The sequence below is a fragment of the Typopeltis vanoorti genome, chromosome 6 (assembly GCF_054136105.1).
Source record: "Typopeltis vanoorti isolate ZY-2024b chromosome 6, IOZ_Tvanoo_1.0, whole genome shotgun sequence".
NCBI lineage: Eukaryota > Metazoa > Arthropoda > Arachnida > Uropygi > Thelyphonidae > Typopeltis > Typopeltis vanoorti.
The window spans coordinates 136,244,660-136,267,326 of NC_143554.1; the positions used below are offsets into that span (position 1 = coordinate 136,244,660).

Consider the following 22,667-nt stretch of genomic DNA (forward strand, 5'->3'; position numbering starts at 1 on the left):
ATTCTATCGTTCTTAGTTATTCTTTCTCTAATATTGAGGACGATTTTCCGCATATTGTATTTCCAGTAGTATTCTTCTGTTCCGAATTAATTCCACAAATTGTCATTCCAATATGGATGACGATTTTTGCGATCTTCTTTCGTTTCTGTTTTCGTTCAATAGCTTCGGCTTTGTTACAGTTGCATGGTCGAGGATTGCCTTATAGTGAATTCGGTCAAAAGGTGCAAACCCTTCGCCAGCGTTATATGACCTGTTATAATCTGATGACCAGAGTTGATTCGATTCTGTCGCCCATGATATTAGTTTTTTACGGAGCGCGAAGTGTTGGATGTTGCGCTTCATTTCCTATTGCATATAGAGCGGTCAGGCGTGATACACGGAACGTAGGTAAACTTGTAAAATATATGTTTAATGCTTCAATTATATTATTGGAAATGGTTTTACCAGCGATCGCAATTGAAACTGCTGTGAAAGAGGTAAGCGAGACAGAAATTCTTAGCACTTTAAATAGTATATCTTGGCTTAATATACGACTTACCAAATACTATAAATAAACATTTACAAAATTAAAATAAATCGTCAGGTGAATCAATGAATCTAAATCAAGAAAACTGGTTTCATTACTTAAAAATAGAGCCAAAAGACTTCACTTCGGTGATGCAAAATTATTCAAATTAAGTGGATATTGAATCCAACATTATTTCAAAGCCGAATAGAGAGACTACAAGTGTTTCAGAGAAACTACCAGAGTTTCATGCCGAATATGGAGACTATAAAAGTTTCGGTGAATACAAGCGTACGCTGACCTTTGATGACAAGGACTGGCTTCATTACTTTACTAGCCTTAGCTATAAATCCCAAACAAACCAAACCAAAGAAGAACTAATGAAGGTTCTTCCCTTCCAGACTAGGTTCAAATCGACTTCTCTCCAATCGTAGATATCATCAATACCGACTGAAGTACAGCTTTTCAGGAACACTCAACCCTAGAAAGAAACAATCGGAAGTGTGAAGAGGAATGGAAAATAATTGCGATTATAGACTACTGGTGTGTCTGCAGTGTGACCATGTTTGTGTATGTGTGAAGAGAAAGAGAGAGAGAGAAAGAGAGAGAGAGAGAGAGAGAAACAGAAAGAGAGAGAGAAAGAGAAAGAGAAAGAGAGAGAGAAAGAGAGAGAGAAAGAGAAAGAGAGAGAGAAAGAGAAAGAGAGAGAGAGAAAGAGAGAGAGAAAGAGAAAGAGAGAGAGAAAGAGAGAGAGAGAGAGAGAGAGAGAGAGAGAGAGAGAGAGAGAGAGAGAGAGAGAGAGAGAGAGTTTCTCATTAAAAAAAAACTCAATTAATATTTAATATGCCGTAGTTAATATGCATGTGTAGCTCAGTAAAAAGGAGACGCTTGCTTTGAGAAGGTTTGGCTGCTCGAAAACAAAAGTTCTGTTTTTAGAGAAACTTAGATTCTTCAGATTGTTTCTTATGAAATACTGATATGAGTCAGATATTAGGGTTATAAGATGTCGTCTGAGTACATCCTCTGCATCCCGAGCTTCAATTCTTGACAGTTAGGGCTTTCTCTCAGAAAGTTCTTGAAAGTTGGATTTCTTTTAGTTTGAGCTGAAGTGTCGTCATCAGCAGCAACGTTTCACCATCCGATCTGCAACATTTGGACAATTTCATTGTGAGAGCATGGACGAACACCCATGAGAAGCATTTTAGATATTTGGTTGAATCCATACCACAGAAAATTAAAATAAAAAGGGTGGGTACCAATCGGTACCCACGTTCATGAAGAGAGAAATACCAGATGAACAGGCAGGATTTCGAAAAGGCAGAGGAACAAGAGATCAAATCGCCAATGTGAGATGGATAATAGAAAGAGCACAGGAATATCAAAAGAATGTCTACCTTTGTTTCCTTAACTATAGCAAGGCTTTTGACTCTGTAGATAATGTGAAACTGTGGAATGTGTTAAGAAGAATGGGAGTAAGTACCAGAACATTTCATTATCCTTCTGAGGAATCTTTATTATGAACAAGAAGTTACTGTCGAAACAGATCTTGGAGAAACTGAGTACTTCACAATAGGTTAAGTGGTGCGACAAGGATGTATTTTATCTCCGTACCTGTTTAACTTGTACAGCGAATATATTTTAAGAATGGCAGGGCTGGAAGAGTCTTCAGTTGGAATTAAAATTGGTGGAAGAAATATTAATAATTTGAGGTATAGCAGAATGTAAAGAAGATTTGGAGAAACGTTTTATGAAAGTTAAAGAAGAAAGTGCTAAATATGGTCTTAAACTTAACCTCAAAAAGATAAAAGTTATGGCAGCATGTGAACTTAATGATTTTGAAGTAGATAAGAAGAAACTGGAAGCAGTTAACAATTTTGTGCTCCTAGGATCCAGAATTGATCAAGATTGTTATTTTACTAAAGAAGTTAGAAGAAGATTATTACTCAGAAAGAAAGCAAGATATTTAAAGATAAAGATGTTAGCCTTGCAACAAAAATCAGAATCATGAAAGCAATGGTATTCCCCGTGGTACTGTATGGATGTGAAAGTTGGACTCTGAGAAAGAGTGAAAGGAGGAGGATAGGTGCATTTGAATTATGGGGTTGTAGACGCTTACTAAGAATACAATGGACTGCAAAGAAAACCAATAAATCAGTGATAGACAGATTGCTCCCTCGAAGCTATGATCATCATGCAAAAATTGTCACAGTTCGGACATATGCGAGCAAATGACAGTCTGGAAAAGATAATGATGCTTGCTAAAGTTGATGGAATCGGGAGAAGAGAAAGACCAAGTAATTAGATGGGTGGATGGAGTTAAAGAGGCAACTGAAATGCGCTTGGAAATTCTGAAAGATATGGCCATGGACAGATCTGAATGGATGGTGTATGTTCATGGAATCACTAGGAGTAGAAAACGACTCAATATAACAACAATACAACCAATCTTTATTACATGCTCTTCTAATTAAGTCACTCGTTGTAATTGCTGTTTCTTTTGTGTCGTAGGTCCAATTTCAGGGTAGGGGAGAACTGATACATTCTTTACAAGGAAAACAATCCATACCAAAAAATTAGTACACATATATTTTAGTTAGTACAATAATTAGTATAATATATATATAACAATTTGTAGTATTTACTCGGAATGGGATATGTTCATATGTATATATACTGAATACAACCGAGACTAGAATAACAATTAAATTTCTTCAAAACGCAACATGTTTCATCGGATTGTCCGACTTCTTCAGGCGTGGGAACATAGAAAGCAAGTAAACACTATCAGAAACATCGTATCACTATAAAATCGACTATTATAAAATTCAGTTAGCTTTGAACTGTAGCTACAGTCCGTGTTGAAGTTCTATTGTTAGGCAGCTGCGTGCGCCTGATTTCACAAGTGTGCCAATATCGGATAGCAGAACTAAAAGAGTCCAGTAGATTATAGCTTTGGTTATTATTTATGTGATGAGGGTCCATAACAATTTCCTTAGACTCGACTCTGTGGCGCTTCACCTCGTCACGGCATATATGAAGGTTTGAAGTTGTTGTCCAGTTTATCTCATATTGACGGCCTTCATAATTTGTGTTTACTGAAAAGAGTACATGGCTTGATAGGGCACTTGCTCTAGTTCTTTTGTAGGCAATGTTCCTCTGGTGTTCTTCCAAACGTTGAAGGATGGATTTTTCAGTTTGGCCATAGTATTGCTTCCCGCAGTCACACGTGATTATGTACACTCCTAGGAATAGTAGATGGTTGTGATTTTGTTTGTATTTGCTTAAAATCGATCTTAGTTTAGGAAGAGTAGAGAAACAGGTTTTTATGTTGAACTTTCGCAAAATTCTTTTTAGTTTCGTGAAGAACGAGCTGATGTATTGTAAAGAGATATAACCTTTGAGGTTGTCTTGTGTTTCTGAGTTGTTTTTATGGCGGTGGTATAGATGCTTATTAATAGTTTTCGACAAGTAGCCATTACTTGTGAAGGTTCTTTGTAGATGTTGTAATTTTAAGCTCTTCATCATCTGACAGTATAGATCTGGTACGATGTGCTAGGGTTGAGATGATACCCACTTTCTGTGCAGGATAGTGATGTGAGGACGCATGCAGGTATCTATCTCTGGGTGTAAATTTTCTAAAGATTGAGATTTTAATAGAATCAGATGTCTTAGTAATTCTTACGGCCAGGAAGGGAAGAGATCCATTTTCTTCAACCTCCATTGTTAATTTGATATCTTGGTGGAAGTTGTTTAAATGATTTAAAAAAGACTGAAGGTTATCGGTGCCATGGTCCCAGATAAAAAATATGTCATCTACAAATCTCAGCCAAATTTTCGGTTTAAGAGTAGCTGAGGAGATTACCATTTGTTCGAAATCTTCAAAAAAGATGAAAGCTAATATAGGAGATAGGGGGCTTCCCATTGCCAATCCTTATTTTGTTTGTAAACGTTTTTCTCGTATTGAAAGTAGCTGGAGTGAACGCAATGTGATAGCAAGGAAAACATCTTTTTTGAAATCTTGTTCTTTAAAATATCGAGAACCACTTGAGTTGGAACGTTTATAAAGAGAGCCACCACGTCAAAGCTCACCATGATATCTGAAGGCTGGAGTTTTAAATAGTAGTCAATGTCCCTCTGGAAGAACACCAGAGGGACATTGCCTACAAAAGAACTAGAGCAAGTGCCCTGTCAAGCCATGTACTCTTTTCAGTAAACACCAATGATGAAGGCCGTCAACATGAGATAAACTGGACAACAACTTCAAACCTTCATATATGCCCTGAGGAGGTGGAGCTCCGCATAGTCGAGTCTAAGGAAATTGTTATGGACCCTGATCACATAAATAATAACCTCAGCTATAATCTACCGGACTCTTTCTGTTCTGCTATCCGATATTGGCACACTCGTGAAATCAGACGCACGCAGCTGCCTAACAATGGATCTTCAACACGGACTGTAGCTACAGTTCAAAGCTAACTGAATTTTATAATAGTGAATTTTATAGTGATACGATGTTCCTTATAGTGTTTATTTGCTTTCTATATTCCCACTCCTGAAGAAGTCGGACAATTCGATGAAACACGTTGCGTTTTGAAATAAATTTAATTGTTATTCTAGTCTCGGTTATATTCAGTATATATAAATATGAATATATATATATATATATACTCAGAACCGGCGCTAGGGTCTTTTCCGCCAGCATGCAATTTCTATCTAAGCGCCCCTGTAACGATCCGGGCATGTGTGGTTCTTTTACGATAATAAAAATTTAAATTATTTGAAATTTCTTACATAAATTTTGACAGAACAGTCACACGTTTGTTTGCTAATTGTAACGAACCGGGGTGTTGACTAGGCAGGATAATCGTTAAAAACCGGAATAATCAAAAAAATTCTCAAAAGTTAAAGGAAATTTTGATAAAGCCACTTCACTTTAATCGTTGAATATAATGATACAGGGATTATAGCCTTCTCACCCGAATCTCTAACAAAATTAAAATGAATTTTAATTAAAGTTAAAATTTATTTGAACTAAAGTTTAAAAAATTCTTTTTACTAAATTCTTAGTGACTTGTAAAAAAAATTTTAATAATTTTTATAACTATCTTCAGGAAAATAAAAGAAACTCAAGATGGATGAAAAAATAAGAAAATAATTCAGAAATAATTAGAACATTTATTATAAGTCTTCAAAAAAATTGTTACAGAATAACAGAAAATAAATTAAATTACATAAATATACTTGAAATGTTTTAATTAAAATATCAGGTTTTTTGATTTCATATTCACAAAATTAGAAATAATGGTCTTAACGTCTAATTCCGCACATATATCATTTTCAATAGCGCCAGACTAACAAGCCTTTTTTGTGACATACTTGTTCTTAAGTAGGTTTTAATCAATTTCAACTTGGAAAAGGAACGTTCACCGCTCGCTACACTAACAGGTAAGGTTAATAGTATTCTTAAAGCAATTGAAAAGTTAGGGAAAGATAAATTATTGGAAACAATAAAATTAAGAATATCGAAAGGGTTTTGAATATTTAAATTATCATTCCGAAAAATATCACGGAAAGCACATAACCCGTCATATAGTTCTATTGCATTTACATCTTTATTGTCACCATCCTTCAAGAGAATCTCTAAATCGCCACAATTTTTCCGCAAATCTTCGTTATTAATTTGTAGTAATCTATACAAGAAATTGAAATTATCATAATATGCTTTTAGTTGTTCAAAACGTTCTATTAACGAACACATTGCAACGTCTAGAAGTTTATAAAACACATTCACTCTAAATTTATCTTCTGGCGATTGTGGTGTTCCGTCATGATTCTCGTAGTCAAATTGTCGTGTCTTATTTCGTCATCGAAGATCCGTGCCAGTTTTAAATTCTTGTTCTCCATCCACCTCTTCACTCAGTTCTTTGGTCGTTTTTAGAACTTCTTTAAAATTTGTATCTGATCGATACTCTTGTAAAAGTATTCTTAAGTTTTCGATAGATTCTAAAGCAAATTTAATGTTCATATTTTTGTCTTGAAGCATTTTACTCACAGGGTTTATTCTGTTAAGTAAATCATGTTATAAGGGAGCAGATAAATTTGTAGTCCTTTATTTTAGCACATAATATTTGTGCTTCATGCTGAGTTTCTTTATTAAAATTTTCATTATTTAAAATTTCAGAAAGTGCACCGTAAATTTCTCCTAACTGATATCGTAAAGGGCGGATTGCATTAATTTTACTTTCCCATCGCGTTTCTGATGACTGTTTCAATGTTAAATTTTTTACGAACTTTAAAAGGATTGCCCAACGTTTGTAAGAGAATGGAAAGAAATTGTATATTTCTTGAATAATTGCAAAGAAACTAATTGTATCTGCATTCACTTCGGCTGCATCGTTAATGATTAAATTTAGAGTATGAGCAGCACATGGCACGTAAAAATCTCGATGATGTTTGTTCAAAGGCAAATTTTGGAGCCCATATTTTTTCCCTTTCATATTTGCCCCATTGTCATACCCTTGACCTCGCTTGTCTTCAGTGGGAATGTTCCATTTTTCCAGTTGTTCCATTATTGTTGCACATAAACCACGTCCTGTAGAATCTGATATATCTGCAAAACCTAAAATGTTTTCCCTGATCTTGACAATTCCATTGTCACAGGAAACAAAGCGAATAATAATGGTCATTTGTTCTGTTTTACTTGCATCAGGTGTGCAGTCTAAAATTATGGAATAATATTTAGATTTTCGAATTGATAATAAAATTGAACCCTAATTGCGTTACCTAAAGTTTCCAATATTTCATTTTGACTGTCTTTACTCAAATAGTGTACTCTATTGTTTCGTTGTAGCGCCCTTTCAACATGATTTTCCATAACGGGATCAAACTTCGCAAACAGTTCGACTAATTTAAGAAAATTGCCTTTATTCGTTTCATATAATTTATCACATGATCCGCGAAAAGGTAAATTTTGGCTAGCAAGGAATTTTATAATTTCAATCAAGCGTTCTAAAACACTCGTCCAATGTTTCTTTTCCATTTCATGCATGCTTTGAGTCTGGCAATCAATAGTAGTTTTGCTTTTTAAATTTTTATCAGGTTCCTTCCATTTTAAGAAAATTTTCATGTGAGTTAAACTAGTCTCATGTCTATACAAAGTTGTACTTACATTTCTCCAATCGTTATAACCTTCTACAAGACTACTTGATTCAGTAGGTGCCAAACCTTTGCAAAAAACAAAGCAAAAAACAGAATTTAAAGTTTTTTTACAACCAAATTTACAACCATATGTATCGCTGGGATATATCATATTTTTCTTTTGAGCAGGTCCCATTTCAATTAAAACAACTCGTAATTTTTCATCAATATTTCCCCATTCACCTGGATCTTCTAAATTTACAGAGACTAAAAATGTGTTAGTTTCGTGGCCAACTACAACTAAATCTTCTCCTAACTGTTTTTCACTTAAATCATGCGTCTTGTTGTCTTGTTCAATAGTTGCAACAGTATTTTCATGAAAACTTGATGATGTGCACGGTTCTTCAACTCTGATTTCTGATGTATCGAGTTGGTCACAATCTGCATCAGAATATTTTAATATTTTAACAAATTTATTAAGAGCCCCAGTTTGTTTCTTAATATCTGCTTCTTTCGCAGCATGACGCTTACAACTTTGTGCACCGAATAACTTTTTTTTAAATTTTTGATTCCATTTCTATTTTATACCCACAAGAAGTTTTTACACAACACGACACAGAGACGAAATAATAGTCCGCACTGCGCTACTGTCAGTAGCCTACTGAGATGCGTACCATATGACTGGTTAACTAGCAACAAATGTACGAAAATTCGTTTCTGCGCATGAAAACCGTTCACCGTTTCACTTTAGATAGGCTTCAGTAGACACAACATTCTACAGGCAAGCATTTAGCGATGCTCTCGCTGCAAAATTGTAAACAGCCGGCTGATCAACGAGGCGGCAATATATAATTTTTAAAAAATTTTATTCGGTGTATCCGGCCTTATTTATTTTAATATTGATCATTCTAAGAAGTTTTTGTTTTTATGATAAAAATTTTGTTTCTTAAAAATGAACTTATGAACCGTGCCTCGGCAGCGCCCCCTTCGTAGCGGCGCCCGCATGCACCACATGCCCGCTTCCACCGGTCCTGTATATACTGTATGGTACTGTATACTGTATACTCCAAACCCATGATTCAAATGCATCTGTCTTCCTTCTTTCACTCTTTCTCAGGGTCCAACTTTCACATTCATACAGTACCGCAATATGTTTTATTTTTAAAACTAAAGTTGATGAACTATTACGCTAATTTCTGGGAGGACTGGAGTATCTGAACCTGCCTTTCATTTCTTAGTGTTGTAAGTACTATCACTCCAAAAACTGTATTTTTGATATTGAATCACACACATGTGGCTGTAGAAATTTTATAGAGATGGAAGTGGATTAGAATCTAGGAATAGTTACATTATATTTTGACTTTTCAGTAACTGTTTTCGGTGATTTGTGTTTGTGTGTTTGCTTTTACATTCGATTATAAAATTATCTTTCCAGGTTAATGAAATTCAGCAACGGCTTGCAGAAATGAATCTTCAACACCTAACAGCTGTTGACCGCGATCAAGTGAGTAAATAACTCTGCTTTTTTTTAGGGTTTACATTCTGAACGGTGCAGCACTGCTGGAGTTGACCTTTCTTTCTAAGATAAATTATAAATCAAAAAAACCGAGGAGACAAGTGGTTTGCACTCCTGAAATTAGTGCGTTTGAATACTAATGAGAAAGAATTATATTCTGCCCACAGTTGAGAGAGTGCAAAAAATAGACAATTCATGTTGAAGGAGAGAAATGAATAATGCGCTGTACGAATTCGTCGCCAACACGCGAAATACCGTGTTTTATGCGTAAAATGGTCCAACTGTGATACAAGCAAAATAGTTACTACCTTAAAATCTAGAATGTTAATAAAAGAAAAGCTAATTTTCCGATGTCTAGCAATAAACACTCAACCTACGAAACGCATTTTTGCCCTATTATCTATATGGATTCTTCTGCCGTGTACAAAAGTGTCAAGGGCTCTCTCTCTCTATGGTTGGACTGTAATTGACATGCTTTCTCTTTTATAACACAATGCACTGATTACATTTTAAATATGAGTTCTCTGTTCACAACATATTTACAATTTATAACTTTGAGGGATTATTCTTATTTAATCGAAAAAAATAATGAAGGATGATGTCATAAAGAATTCATAAGTTCGGATTTCAAAATGTTAACAAAATGGTGGCTGTTTCCTACCGTAAGTTGTCCCGATTATATGTCAAATTAGAGCAACATTTTGATAGGAAACAGCTGCCATTTTGTGACATACAATCCTAATGATCTTATTCTTATCTGAATACAGTTCATTTTCTTGGCACTGGCCATGTGTGCCGATTTCAAAAGGTTAGCCCTTCAAGACCTCCTTCTACTCGGTTTGGTGAATAAAAGGTATTAGAGATTTATTTTATTTTTTATTTACTGAAGGAGGCAATTGATCTGACGTAGTTTCATATTTGTTTTCTTAAAGCACAGTAACCGATTACAGCAAAAAAAAAAATTACTTTTGCTACTCAGCACACTAAAATTATTAGTTCAGCTGTCTGCCAGGAAATCCAGGTCCATACAGAGTGCGGATGGCATTATAGTAAGAGCAATGTTTTCAAGAGAAAACGGAGCATCCTGAGGAAAGAATGACATTTATTTTTTGCATCAGACAAAAAGTCCATTCTAGATTCATTTTTTTGAAGGAATTACATCTACATTCCCTGTGGATTCCTCCAAAAAATAACATTCAATTAACATGCAGTTAATGGAACCATAGTCTTATTCTCTTCGCGCATTCCAACCAAACCAAATCATGCTCATCAAAACTATAAGTTCACTATGGCCCTATGCTACCTCTTCATTTTCCGTATGAGTGAAATTGCTCGCTAACATTATATCGTCGCTTTTCTTGCAGCTTTACAAGGCATTAAGATTTAAATGTTAATGCCTTGTAAAGGCAGAAAGAATTACTAAGGCAGAAAGATTTAAATGTTAATAAAATATTTTGCAGGTTTCGGCATTTCAGACTGCTTGTGCCAATTGCCAACCAGCTTTCACAGGATCAGGGTTTTTCAAAGTAAATCGATCCTTCTTATTAGGTGTAAGTATGATCTTTCTGTGTAAATTAATAGCATAAGTGCGCCACAGAAACTTGCAAAACACTAAGTTAAAAACGTACAAACCAGAAAATCATTGAAACGTTACATATATACCATGCGCAAATATATCAATACAGTTCTTGTTACTGCTATTGGAAAAATATCGCAGTCTTTCACTTTTCAGATATTTAATTTCAAACTTTAAAATGTTTCCTTTATTTTTAAAATTTTTTTGTGTATCATACGTCTGTTCAATACTTAAATGAAATGAATTATTGTCAAGATCCTGCAGTATTTTTTCTTCTTCCGTTTTCTTGTTAAATAGCTTTGGTTATTCTACAAATTTTGTTAGCTATATTTGTATACTTGATAAACTAAAAATTCCTCTAATAATTACAACCAGCCAAAATGAGAAATTAGCTGGAATGCATTATTATTTACTTTCGCTGATTCAGTATAATGCAAAATTGAGAATTGGGTCAGTTTGAAATTGTACGCTATAAATATTGAATGATGCAAATCTTTCATAAAAGAACAGAAATAATATTCCTCTGATGGTAAGTATGTCTGCATTTCAAAAAAAAAAAGGTTACCGATACATAAACGTTAAAAGTACTAAGAATTAATTAATAATGAATTCAATTTTCTGTACTAAAACAGAGCACGCAATTATCCTACACTTCAATAAATATTTTTTTTCTCTTTCAATTAGATGTTCGGAGCCATTCTCACCTACTTAGTTGTATTCATCCAGTTTCAAGCTAACGAGAACAGCTCAAACGAAGGAACGAAACTTAACACAACTTACCATTAATATTCATAACAATCATTCTTTACGAGAGTAGCACGGTGAGCGTAAGTTTGACGAAAATAAGAGTTTTATTGCATTGTAATATAAATAGTCATTCAAAGTGATCTGTGATAATGTGTGAAGACACATCCGTTTCTATGTGTCATCGTTTATCACCAAAATTGAATTCAATGCCGCATCAAGAGGGTCTAACAAAATATCAACGCACCTAAGAAATTTTCTTGTTCGTCCATCCGTTCGTCAGCTGACTACTCCAAGAGATGCATTCCTCTTTGTTGTCACTGCTGATTTCGGACACAGGAAAGAACAACAGTGCTAAGGACATCCTACCTACTCAAGCAGTTCTCAGTATGGACATTCAGGATAAATGTCTCTTCTAAAAGAGGAAATTTTTATTAAACGCTGAATATATTAATAGATTAAATTCTCTTAACTGCACAGTTTATCCATTCATTATGTATAAAAAGATACCTACGAATAGATGGAATCTTAGTCGCTCTGTTGGGCTTTAATTTAATTCATCCTCTAGCCATTACGATGTTTGAAATCTTAGACAAAATGTATAAAATAGCAAATCTCTAACAGCTTATCATTTTGTACAGTGACAATAATTATAATTACTAACTTGTGATCACCACTTATATGACGAATCGTAGTAAATTTTAAAAAAAAATTGTATTAGAGAAAATATTTATTCATGCACAAATCAACAAAGCGCACAAACTGTTAATGTATGCCAAATGAAAACCGATGTATTACGTGATCGGAAATAAACGTAATTAATTTTGTGTTAGTTCAATTATTTGTATTAAACTGCACTGACTGGTTGCTCGTGGTCCCGATTATAAATTCATCCTGCTTAAAACTCATTCCACGTAATGAAAATGTTGAAATTATTCCTTCTATAAAGTCTGCACATCGAATCATTTGCCATTTTAGCACTCTTTCTTAATTTACTTTAAATCATATCTTGGCAATGAAGTAAGAATTTTTACTTTCTAATCCTTGATTTTGTCTTCTTCCAGCAATCGTTTCATACTCTTCCTCGTTTCTACTAAAATAGATGCGGTATGGCAATGATCTTTTTTAGATTTTTTAATTCCACAGTTTGCTTATAATCCAGTCTCAAAATGGCGCGCATGTGCACAGTGGATTTTTGCTCTACTGCTATGAATTAAATAAGTGGATTTTTTCAAACGACTTTCATCAAAAAATAAATATTGATTACCTCGTTTATTATTCAGGAAAGTTATGAATCGTGTTAATCATGTATAATTTTTCCTCACCTGAATGGCCCTTAAAAGATACTAAAACAGTCATACATTCAGCTGAGTGAATGAGCTACTAGGAAGCACCAGCTAATAAAAGCCTAAGTAGTAGGGTAGGCACTTCTGACCAGATCAAGATCAAGATAAGATTAGGAATCGTGACGTGATTGGTTGTTCATTTGATGACGTCATTATGTGACGTCATGAGTTTGGAATGTTTGGAATTTCCCATGGGGCATATGTGTCAATGGCTTCAGTTCTTGTGTTTTGATACACGTATGATATTATGGGTGATTGTAGAGATAAGGATTCGTGTCGTGATTGGTGGGACACTTTTAACCAGATCAAGATCAAGAGAAGATAAGGAATTGTGTCATGGATGTTTGTTGTTATCAGATGTAGATAAGTGACGTCATTTGTTAGTTGTAAATAAGTGACATATTGTTAGTTGTAAATAAGTGACGTTATTGTTTTGAATGGAAAAAAATATATTAGTGGATAAGGATTCATGGCGTGATTGGTGGGATATTATGAACAAAAAAAGGGGTAGGGTGAATGGGGAAGCAACATCAATGTCGTGGATATGTGTTGTTATGAGTTGTAGATAAGTAAATAGTTTGCGTATGGCATTATGGGTGATGGATAGTGATAAGATAAAGTTTGGAATGTTTTGAATTTCGCTGTCCCCTCCCCCTTCTGTCAGGGATATCACGTAGTATGTTTGGTTAATATTCTGCTTAACAAGCAACAACAATCAAATCTAAATGCGTTGTAAATTCAGAGCATAAATATAACTGACCACTAAACTAATTTAATTTCCTATAGAAAAAAGTAAAAATCGCTTGTTAATTCAGTTCATCAAATAAACAGTTTCGTTTCACAAGCTTCATATGTATGCAAAATATGATCAGAAATTTTTTGATTATAACTTTCAAGTACAGTACTTGTAAATTATTTTTTAGAAACATGGTGCCATCTAGTATTTTTGTCTGAAGTGCCAAATGGAGTTTAAAAGTGAGCCAAAAGAGGACAAAAAAAATGTATTTTGCTGATTTGAGCAATCAATTGATATGCAGACAAAATTATCAGGAGCATTGTTTGTTTCTGTAGAAATCACTACGAATAAGAACTTCTGCTCTTCCACTTTTAATCCCTGAAGAACCTGATATAAACATTTTATTTTAGGTCTACATTTTCCATAAATGGCAAAGATTTGTCGCTGCTTCTTACACTAATTGTTCTCGACAATCGGGTATGTAGATTTGTGGTGCCCTTAAGGTACTTGCCAAGGGCGCTGATGTCCAAAGGTCTCTATCGACAGTATATTTCACCAAGTATCAAATTGTTACAGTAAAAAAAAAAAGGGCATATGTACGAATTACAAAGGGCATTAAAAAATCTAGGTATGCCACTGCAAAAATAGAAAAAAAAAAGAACAGAAAAGGAAAAAGAAAAAAAAAAAACGCAAACTAAAGCGCCGAATTACGCGTCTGCTTGTGCTGTGCAGCTGTGCTGATTCATTGGACAGCCGTAATCTTTGTACGTGCTGCTATCTGGCGGTTAATTCATTTATTTTTTCATTATATGTCCTACAGATAAAAAAAAAAAAAAAAAAAAAAGAGGCTTCATCTCATACAAAATTTGAATTTTAGGCTCCTATGATATGTTTAACTTCATTATTATTCTTAATTTAATTTTTAATATTTTGTTAAATTTCGATAACATTCCTGTTATTTATGGTTATTTTGATGATATATACAGTATGTATATATATCATCAAAATAAACACGACAGAGAAACAATGAAAATAAGTTAAGTGAGATTCGTGAGAAGAACTGTAAAACACACATTATTAGGCAAAAAATAACGAGGATATTTTATTCTTCTTCTTAATTCTTCCCTCCTCATTTACTTTGGGCAGTTGAGGATTTCTATTCAGTTAACTGCAGCCGTACACAATAAAGTTAGCCTTCTGCCTACTGGTGGTGTGTCCTGTGTTCTGTAGATGTGTGTGTTCACTGGCTGGTTTGCCTGTTCCGGAGGACGAAAATCCCGAGTTGTGGGTTGAAAAAACTCCCTACCATCGTACGAAAACGGCTAACTCACCTTTGATCGAAAGACATCATATAAAGATCCCTCACGTCACTTACGGGAATCGAACCCACGTCTTTCCGACCAAACGTCGTTGTTTATACTGACTGAGATACGAAAGCTCCAATGATATTTTAAATGAACTAAAAATAAAATCAATAGAAGAAAACTATAAAAAAAACATGCAAACCAAATTGGCTAGAAACTTATAAAGTAAATGGCCAACACACGATATCCTAAACAATTAATAAAACATAAACCAAGAGAATGACGAGGAGACTACAAAAGAGGCTATCAGATTAAAAATGAGACCATTACGTAGAAGGGTGTCATCCATGTCTGTACTTAGCGTTATGATGAAGATAATTAAATACATAAAAGTAACTTTTAGCTAAAAGCAGTATGTATGAACATTAAAGGGCGAGGGTATGAAAGGTATTTGTAAATCCAATCATCCAACATGCTTCAAATTTGAGCAATTTGTGAGAACGACTTTTTTCCTGATGGCTTTCTTTCGAAGGCCTATAATTTCTGAACTCTTTTATTTAATATAATTATATTTTATTTTAACACATTAAATAGTACAACACGAAACACAATGAAACACCTCACTATTTTTAAATATTTCTACCATTTTAACAAAAGAGGCTGTCTATTTTATACACCAACAATTCGGTGTATAAAATTAATTTCAAATATTTTCAAATTAAATCTTCATTGCTAAATTGATATAGCCAATAAACTTTTAAGATATAGGCTTAGTATATTTCATGATAAGTTCTTAATACAATACGAAAATATACATTAATGACTTATTAATAATATTAATTTCACCATACAAAATTCAATAAATTTCATAAACAAATAGTGAATACAGCCTCCATGCGAGCATGGAGGCTGTAGTCCACATGATGGCCACTGAATTAGAAACTTTTCTTTAATACCATCTTCAACCTCCTTTAGCCTGAATTGCAACTCATGTGTAATTTGGCATAGATTCCACAAGGCGTTGGATTGCATCTTCGTCTACAACATGTAGGTAATTACCAGACATTCCTTTAACTGTCTCAGATTTGACAGAAGAGAACATTTCATTCGTGATCTGTTTACTAACATATCCCATACATTCCCAACGGGGTTCAGATCAGGGCTTTGAGGTGGCGAGTTAAGATGGTGGAAATTGCTGTTATGCTCACTACACCACTGATGAACAATTCTTTCCCAATGGATAGTAGCGTTGTCGATCTTGAATCAGACAATGTTCGGATATCTCATGGAAGACATCCGAAACTTCAAGCCATATCCGTGGAGCCGTCCTGTGCCAAACGAACTTGCCACACATCAATGAAACCATCTCCAGAACCTTGAATTGTATTTACAAAAGTATTGAAAATTAAACGAACAAGGTGAATTTTCGTGATGCTTTTGGTTTTGATTTGGTTTTTGTTTCAGTTCACAGTAACTTCAGTTTTGGTTTCAGTTCACTATTTTCGTTGACTGTTGCGTGTTTTCACTGTCTCTAAAATGTTTACTAATAGTGTTATGCGTTTTAGTAGTGTAATTAAGTTGACATTTGTCATTGTATGTAGCTATAAAATGGATACATCTTCAGATGTATCCAACAAAGCGTTCAAAAATATGTACGCTTTCTCAGCACACATATCCCTGACTCAAATACAAATTACCGATTAGTGCGACGTTGGTTTGGATACTGGTAGTGAAATTTTAAAGATCGGTATTCAGCTACCTTTTCTCCTGACAGAAAAGGAACATATGAGCGAAACTACACTTACTCAAGATCACTTTCTATTAGGAGATAAAATAATCCAGGATCGTCTTCTGTAGACTTAAATAGAGCCGGCAGCTAGCGGATTTAATGTTTTTGACATGACACTCTGTCGAAGATTGTTGGACGAAGAGAGGACTGCCCACAGACAAAAAGGAAACCACTGCTGACGAAGGCTCTGCAGAAAAAGAGACTCCATTGGGCAAAAGTGTACAAATATTGGAGTATTGAGAAGTGGAAGGAGGTCAAATTCTCATATGAGATCCATTTCTTTGTCCAAGAAATGGATCTCATACTTGGAGTGGAAGTGATAATGATCTGGAGTTATTGTTATGGGCTAAGTCGACGTATCGCGAGACATAACTTCTAACTCTTTATACACTGACGGTCTGGACAACTACACAGATAAATAGTAGTCCAGGAGGTTATGATATTGCGTAAATCTGAAGGGATACCATTTCTACACTTTTTTAAAATCATACTGATCTGTGTCTCAAAAGTGATCAAAAAGAGAGTGAATACTATTACGACAAAGCAGTGGAGAACACAGAGCTCCAGGATAAACTAAAAACCTGAATTACGGCATGGTGTGATAGCATTTGTGTAATTTTCTGATGCTTTAAGGACTGGAGCAGAATACTACCAACTTTTGAACATTAATTCTACTTGCCAATTACCATATTATTGTTTTCATTTTATTTTATTGAACGGACAAGCAAGCTAAAAATGCATGAAATATATTCGCGTCTCGAATAGGGTTTGACGTAGTGGCAGTTGACTTCGTATCAATTTGTCCTAGTACGCACTGACGTGAGGAGTTTAGGATCTTACTCAAACATAGCCAAGTTAACCGGTCTTGGGCGTGGACTGCCGTTTTTTTTTCTCCAGTTTATTTGAGGTTTTTCCTCCCGCAAGCAGGCAAACCGGCCTTGGGAACATAACGCTTCTACAGACATAGGATACACCAGGAAGCATACCGCCAACTACCTTATTCTCGTCTAACGGTTGCAGTTATAAGGAATCGAAACCCTCATCGCCGCCGTAAAGGTAAAAAAGGAAAAAGATTAAGAGAGAGAGAGAGAGAGAGAGAGAGAGAGAGAGAGAGAGAGAGAGAGAGAGAGAGAGAGAGAGGAAGATAAAAAGATAGAGTGATGGAGGAGAGAAAGAGGCCTCAGTTGACCAGTTGTCGCTGTTGACCCATCGGGCACTTCTTAAACGGTCGTTTGACTTTTCACTCATTAAAGGAAAAGTCCCAAAAAAGGAAAAAAAAAAAAACAATAAAATCTTAATAAAATTAAATAAATAAAAACAATATCAAAACACTATAAAATAGTATGCGCAGTACAAAAGCCTGTAGAGCCTAATAAACGGATAAAAACAACAAAACATGTGAACAAATTGGGGAGACCTGGCACGGAAAATCCTGCCCGAAAAGGACTCATGACCACCTCGATGTTGACCTTCGCAGCTCGAGTTTGTTCACACCAACCTTCCCACTACATTGGAATAAAATGAAATTAGTCTAAAATGACAAAATTATATAAAATCTGGATTTCAAAGGTCAAGAAAACAATGTTACAAATATATGCGCACTTTGATTCTCCCTTGTGTAATCTGACATATGGTTGGAGACCTACACCATCTCCTAGGGACCGTTGTTCACTCACGAGGTATCTTTCTTGCTCCAGAAATCGAGGAAGACAGGCGGAGAAGCAGTTCCGAATAAGATGGTAGATTCTGTCTTCCTCAGAGAGAAGATGATTTTTACGTACTTTCCGTATGTGATATTTAATATCATTGATTAAAAAAATTAGATATTTTTTGTTTTTTCTCGCTGGAGGGGAAACTTCAATAGTACCACCTCAATAAAAGGGGCAACGGGATCCTAAGCACCTCAGCCAGCCTTCGCCAAATGTGCTGCACTGGTGGGCACTGTAGGTGTCCTACAGTTTAAATTGCATGACATACTTCGTAAAAGGGGTCACAAGGTCGGGAGTGATATTGTGATTTCGCTAGGGCAGTCGGCGGTAAGCGATTCTCCAAGCCAAATCCCGATCAAAAGGTTGTCCCCAGCTGTTTTTTGGTATTCATAAAGAGCACCTGTTCATTCTTGCCCAGATCAGACGTCTTAAAACCAAAGAAATCGAATATTTTTCAATGCAGCTACTTTGGGCGAAGCCACCCGAAACTCATCTATAACAAACCTTTTAAGTGTTTACATATTGTATAGTACCACTCCTGCACGATCTCCGCACAGCCAATGGTCCCCAAAACAGGGTAGGAAATATCCAATAAAGTATTTAATATTTGATCACCAGATGAGTAATTTGATGGCAATGCTTTCCGTGCTTCGAACAGTGTCAGTGAATGATAGATAATTTGGTTTAAAAAGGGTGAGTTTGTCACGACAGGGATTGAGCCATTTTTGTTTTGGTAACACAGGGGTAGCAAGGAAGGGAATTCCTACTATAGTTAATAATGTCAAACCATATGGAAGAATGGCAGGGACAAAAATGTTGATTTTCGTATTGTCTGGGTTAGCGCAAAGACTACTGAGCATACTGAACTGTCGCAGTATGCCATAGAAGATATAAATGGAGTCGGAATTCCGAAGGATTCCAACAATATCTTCAGCATACACGACAGTTTTGCTCTGTGTGGTAACGGTATTCCTCTTACTGCTAGTGTCGTCAATTTTATTTAAAAAAAGTACTAGAGAGAAAAAAGGGGAAGCCTTGTCGAACACCTCTGCGTACTGGAATGGATGACGATAGATATTGTTCTATTGTAGAAGCCACATCTACTTATACTGCAGGAAGGTGTATATAAAGGATATATTGCAGGAAGGCAGTACATCGCAACTCAAAAAGTCTATCAGAAGCTTTTAAAGGGAAGCTTCTGGTAAAATGTTCAGTGCCCCAGAGCTAATACAAATACTTGCAGAAATAGTACATGAACCTGATGAAGTCAAAAAAAGTCTACAAACAACGAGCTGTGCGGTGATAGATCCCAAACCGTTGATATTCAGAGTGGCAACACAAAATGGAGAATTGTTAGTAATGTTAAAAATTTGTAGTATGGTAAACGTACAATAGACATTTCAATCAATGTCTCATGTAAGTGGGTTATGTTCTCTTCTCTTGTTGTGTGCGGAAAAGGCCTCCAAAAACTCGAGCGATCACTCAACAATGAACAATCATTTAACTCAGAGGTGGCTCTGCTCAGTAACAGGCTCACCCCTATCATTGAGAAGAACCGCTCATATTCCAGGGAAAAGCATCTGCGGAGGCAACCTCGATAGAGGCCATACCAACGGACCCAAATCCACGGATATTCAACAGAACTATAAATGCAAAAACCACAAGAGAGCAAAAGCTCTGTGTTTAAGTAAAGGGCCTCTCTAAAAATTAGGCGATCCCCCAGACCACTCCCTACGAGTGACCGAAAGATCGTCCAACTCGGCGTTGGTTCCACTGAGTGACAAGCTCACCCCACCACTGAGCAGAACCGTTCATATTCCAGGGAAAAGCACCCACCGACAAAGTCCTCATGGGCCACTCCGGAAAACACTCTCCCCGGAGACTCAAATTGCTCTCTCCCGAGGCAAACCCCTCGAAATCCACTCCCTCCTAACTGGGAATTAGATTCGGAAGAAACCTAAAAGATCAAAAACTCTTCCTCTGTCCCCCCACATCAGTACAAAAGCGCATGTTTGAAGTTGAGCTAAAACGAGTCTTCTGACACAGTTAATACTCGGTTACGGAGAAAGTGGACCATTCCACATTGACAGAGGGGTCGACCGAACTTTCCTTGTCGTTTTGTTGTTGCAGTTGTCAGGTTCATCTCCTCTACTGCTCCCTCCCCCCCCCCCTTTTAGGGCAGATAGTGTTTCCGGTTCTTCAACTGCTGTGTCAATTTTTGTCGATGAAGTCTCGGATTCTGTTTTACGGTTTTGCTTTTTTCCAAGCGACTTCCTTATAAATTCCGGCCGTTTCTCCTCCTGAGAATCAGCTGTCAGGTGAAGTAACGGTCAGAATTTATTTCGTAGTTGGTAGCGATGGAAATTCAGCCTTTTTTGTGTGTTGACTTGTCTGTGCTATCTGAATTAGCCAATGAGGAGTTGAGAGTACTTCGATAGCACCCCCACCCGTTCTGCAGCTGTTCGATACAGAAACGTCAGAGGTCAGAGGAGCGACACCTAAAGTACTGCCTCCTTACACCCGGGTAACCTAATCATTACCTTTCCAGAACCGATTCATACTAAACTGGGAACAGGGTTCTTCATTTCCATAATAAACTAATCTCTCCAGATTTCCATTCCGGCTTATCGTTGTCAATACCTTTCCTGATGTCTTTAATAGTTCTCCATGACGCCATTCAGAAGATCTCGAAATGGAGAACTATTAAAGACACCAAGAAAAGTATTGACAACTATAAACCGGAATGGAAATGAAGAACCCTGTTCCCAGTTTAGTATGAATCGGTTCTAGAAGGGTTCTGATTAGTTACCCGGGTCCAGTGGGGAGGCAGTTCTCAACGTATTCTAAAGGAAATCTGTCTATTTTGATTGTTCTAAGCAGGATTCCGATCATGACATGAGTTATGATCTTTGCTTTGGCGCATTTAAAACCTTTCGGGAGTTTGTCTCTCGTTTCTACGTTATTGAGCACTATCTGAAATCTTCCTCCACCATATGGGATATGGGATGAAGCGATAAATATTGCAAGATCCTACGAAGCAACACGATACAAGTCTAAATGAGTTGAAATAATCGTCATAACGACGACTGTCCTTATAAATATAAATATTTCGCAAGATCCTACGAAGCATACGAGTAAATTCGTTGAAATATAATCGTCATAATGACGATTGTAAATACAATTCGTCCTTATAAGGACTGGCTTAAAGGGGCGAAGCAAGAATGCTTTTCATCTTCCCCGTTATCTGTAGAGGACAGTGTAGGGATAAGGTGTCATTGAGCTATTAAATTAAAGCTCTGATCATGGCAGGAGGGTAACAGCAATACCCGAGCCTCAGTTAGAGCTTCACTGGCTACAGCATTGCCATCCATTACCCTCCAAGGGTATTTGATTGAATGAATCAGTCAACGCATCTCACGGGCGATTGATTTTTTTTTTTTTTTTTTTTTTTTTTTTTTTTCAATACAATTCGTGAACTCAGTGGTAGAAGTCATATTTCTTTATTGAAATAATAATATGGTGTATAAACATATTATTATTCTTCAGGAAAAAAAATCAGATTTTATGAAAATAATTACATAATAAAAATTATATTATTATTTTTATTTTTTTATTTTAAATGAAAAGAGAAATTAAACATGAAATAACTTTGCGACTGAGTTGTATGCATTTCTTTCTGGGTTTTTTTTAATTAAGTAATTTTTTTATTTTTTTTCGGTGAATCCTGTAATATGAGTTCTAAGTCCAAAAGTTACTAAAAATATAAAATATAAAAAAATATAAATATAAAAAATAAAATAAAAATAAAAAAATGAAAATATTCTACAATGTTTTCTACTTAAATGATTCCAAAACATTTAGGAATGCCTGCTGGTTTCATAAATTCAAAAACGATCATAACTTCGACAATGTAAAACTAAGTGAGTAATTTGCAGAATTATCCTAACCATACTAAAGGTGGCAAGTTAAACGTACATATAACTGGTCTTTTTTTGCGAAACTCATGTCTTTCAGAACACGTGTTTGCGCGACATGTTGCTGCATTGCTCGTGTGTCCGCGCGGTTAGCCTAGTGGCTATGCACATCGCAACCATATGCCTGGGGAAGGAGTGTCCTAGGTTCGATTCCCGTCGATGACGACGCGAGGAGCTTAAGGATTGTCCTCAGCCATAACCAAGTTAGCCGATCTTGGGCGTGGACAGCAGGGTTTTTCCGCTAGTTTATCTGGGGTTTTTCATCCCGCAAGCAGGCAAACCGGTCCAGTGAACACACACGGATTACAGTCAGGAATACTGACCCAGCCAT

The 22,667-nt window shown here is 35.9% G+C and overlaps 1 protein-coding gene across 1 annotated transcript in view; it reads left to right on the forward strand.

The window, feature by feature from the left end:
* The first annotated feature begins 434 nt into the window (after nucleotides 1-434).
* Nucleotides 435-22,667, forward strand: part of LOC150105974 (epithelial sodium channel subunit beta-like) — a 114,062-nt gene continuing 91,829 nt past the window's right edge. The window contains exons 1-3 of the mRNA XM_090394603.1: nucleotides 435-476; nucleotides 9,078-9,146; nucleotides 13,971-14,037. Of these exons, the coding sequence (XP_090250729.1) occupies nucleotides 435-476; nucleotides 9,078-9,146; nucleotides 13,971-14,037 (178 nt within the window). The remainder of the gene's footprint in view (nucleotides 477-9,077; nucleotides 9,147-13,970; nucleotides 14,038-22,667) is intronic.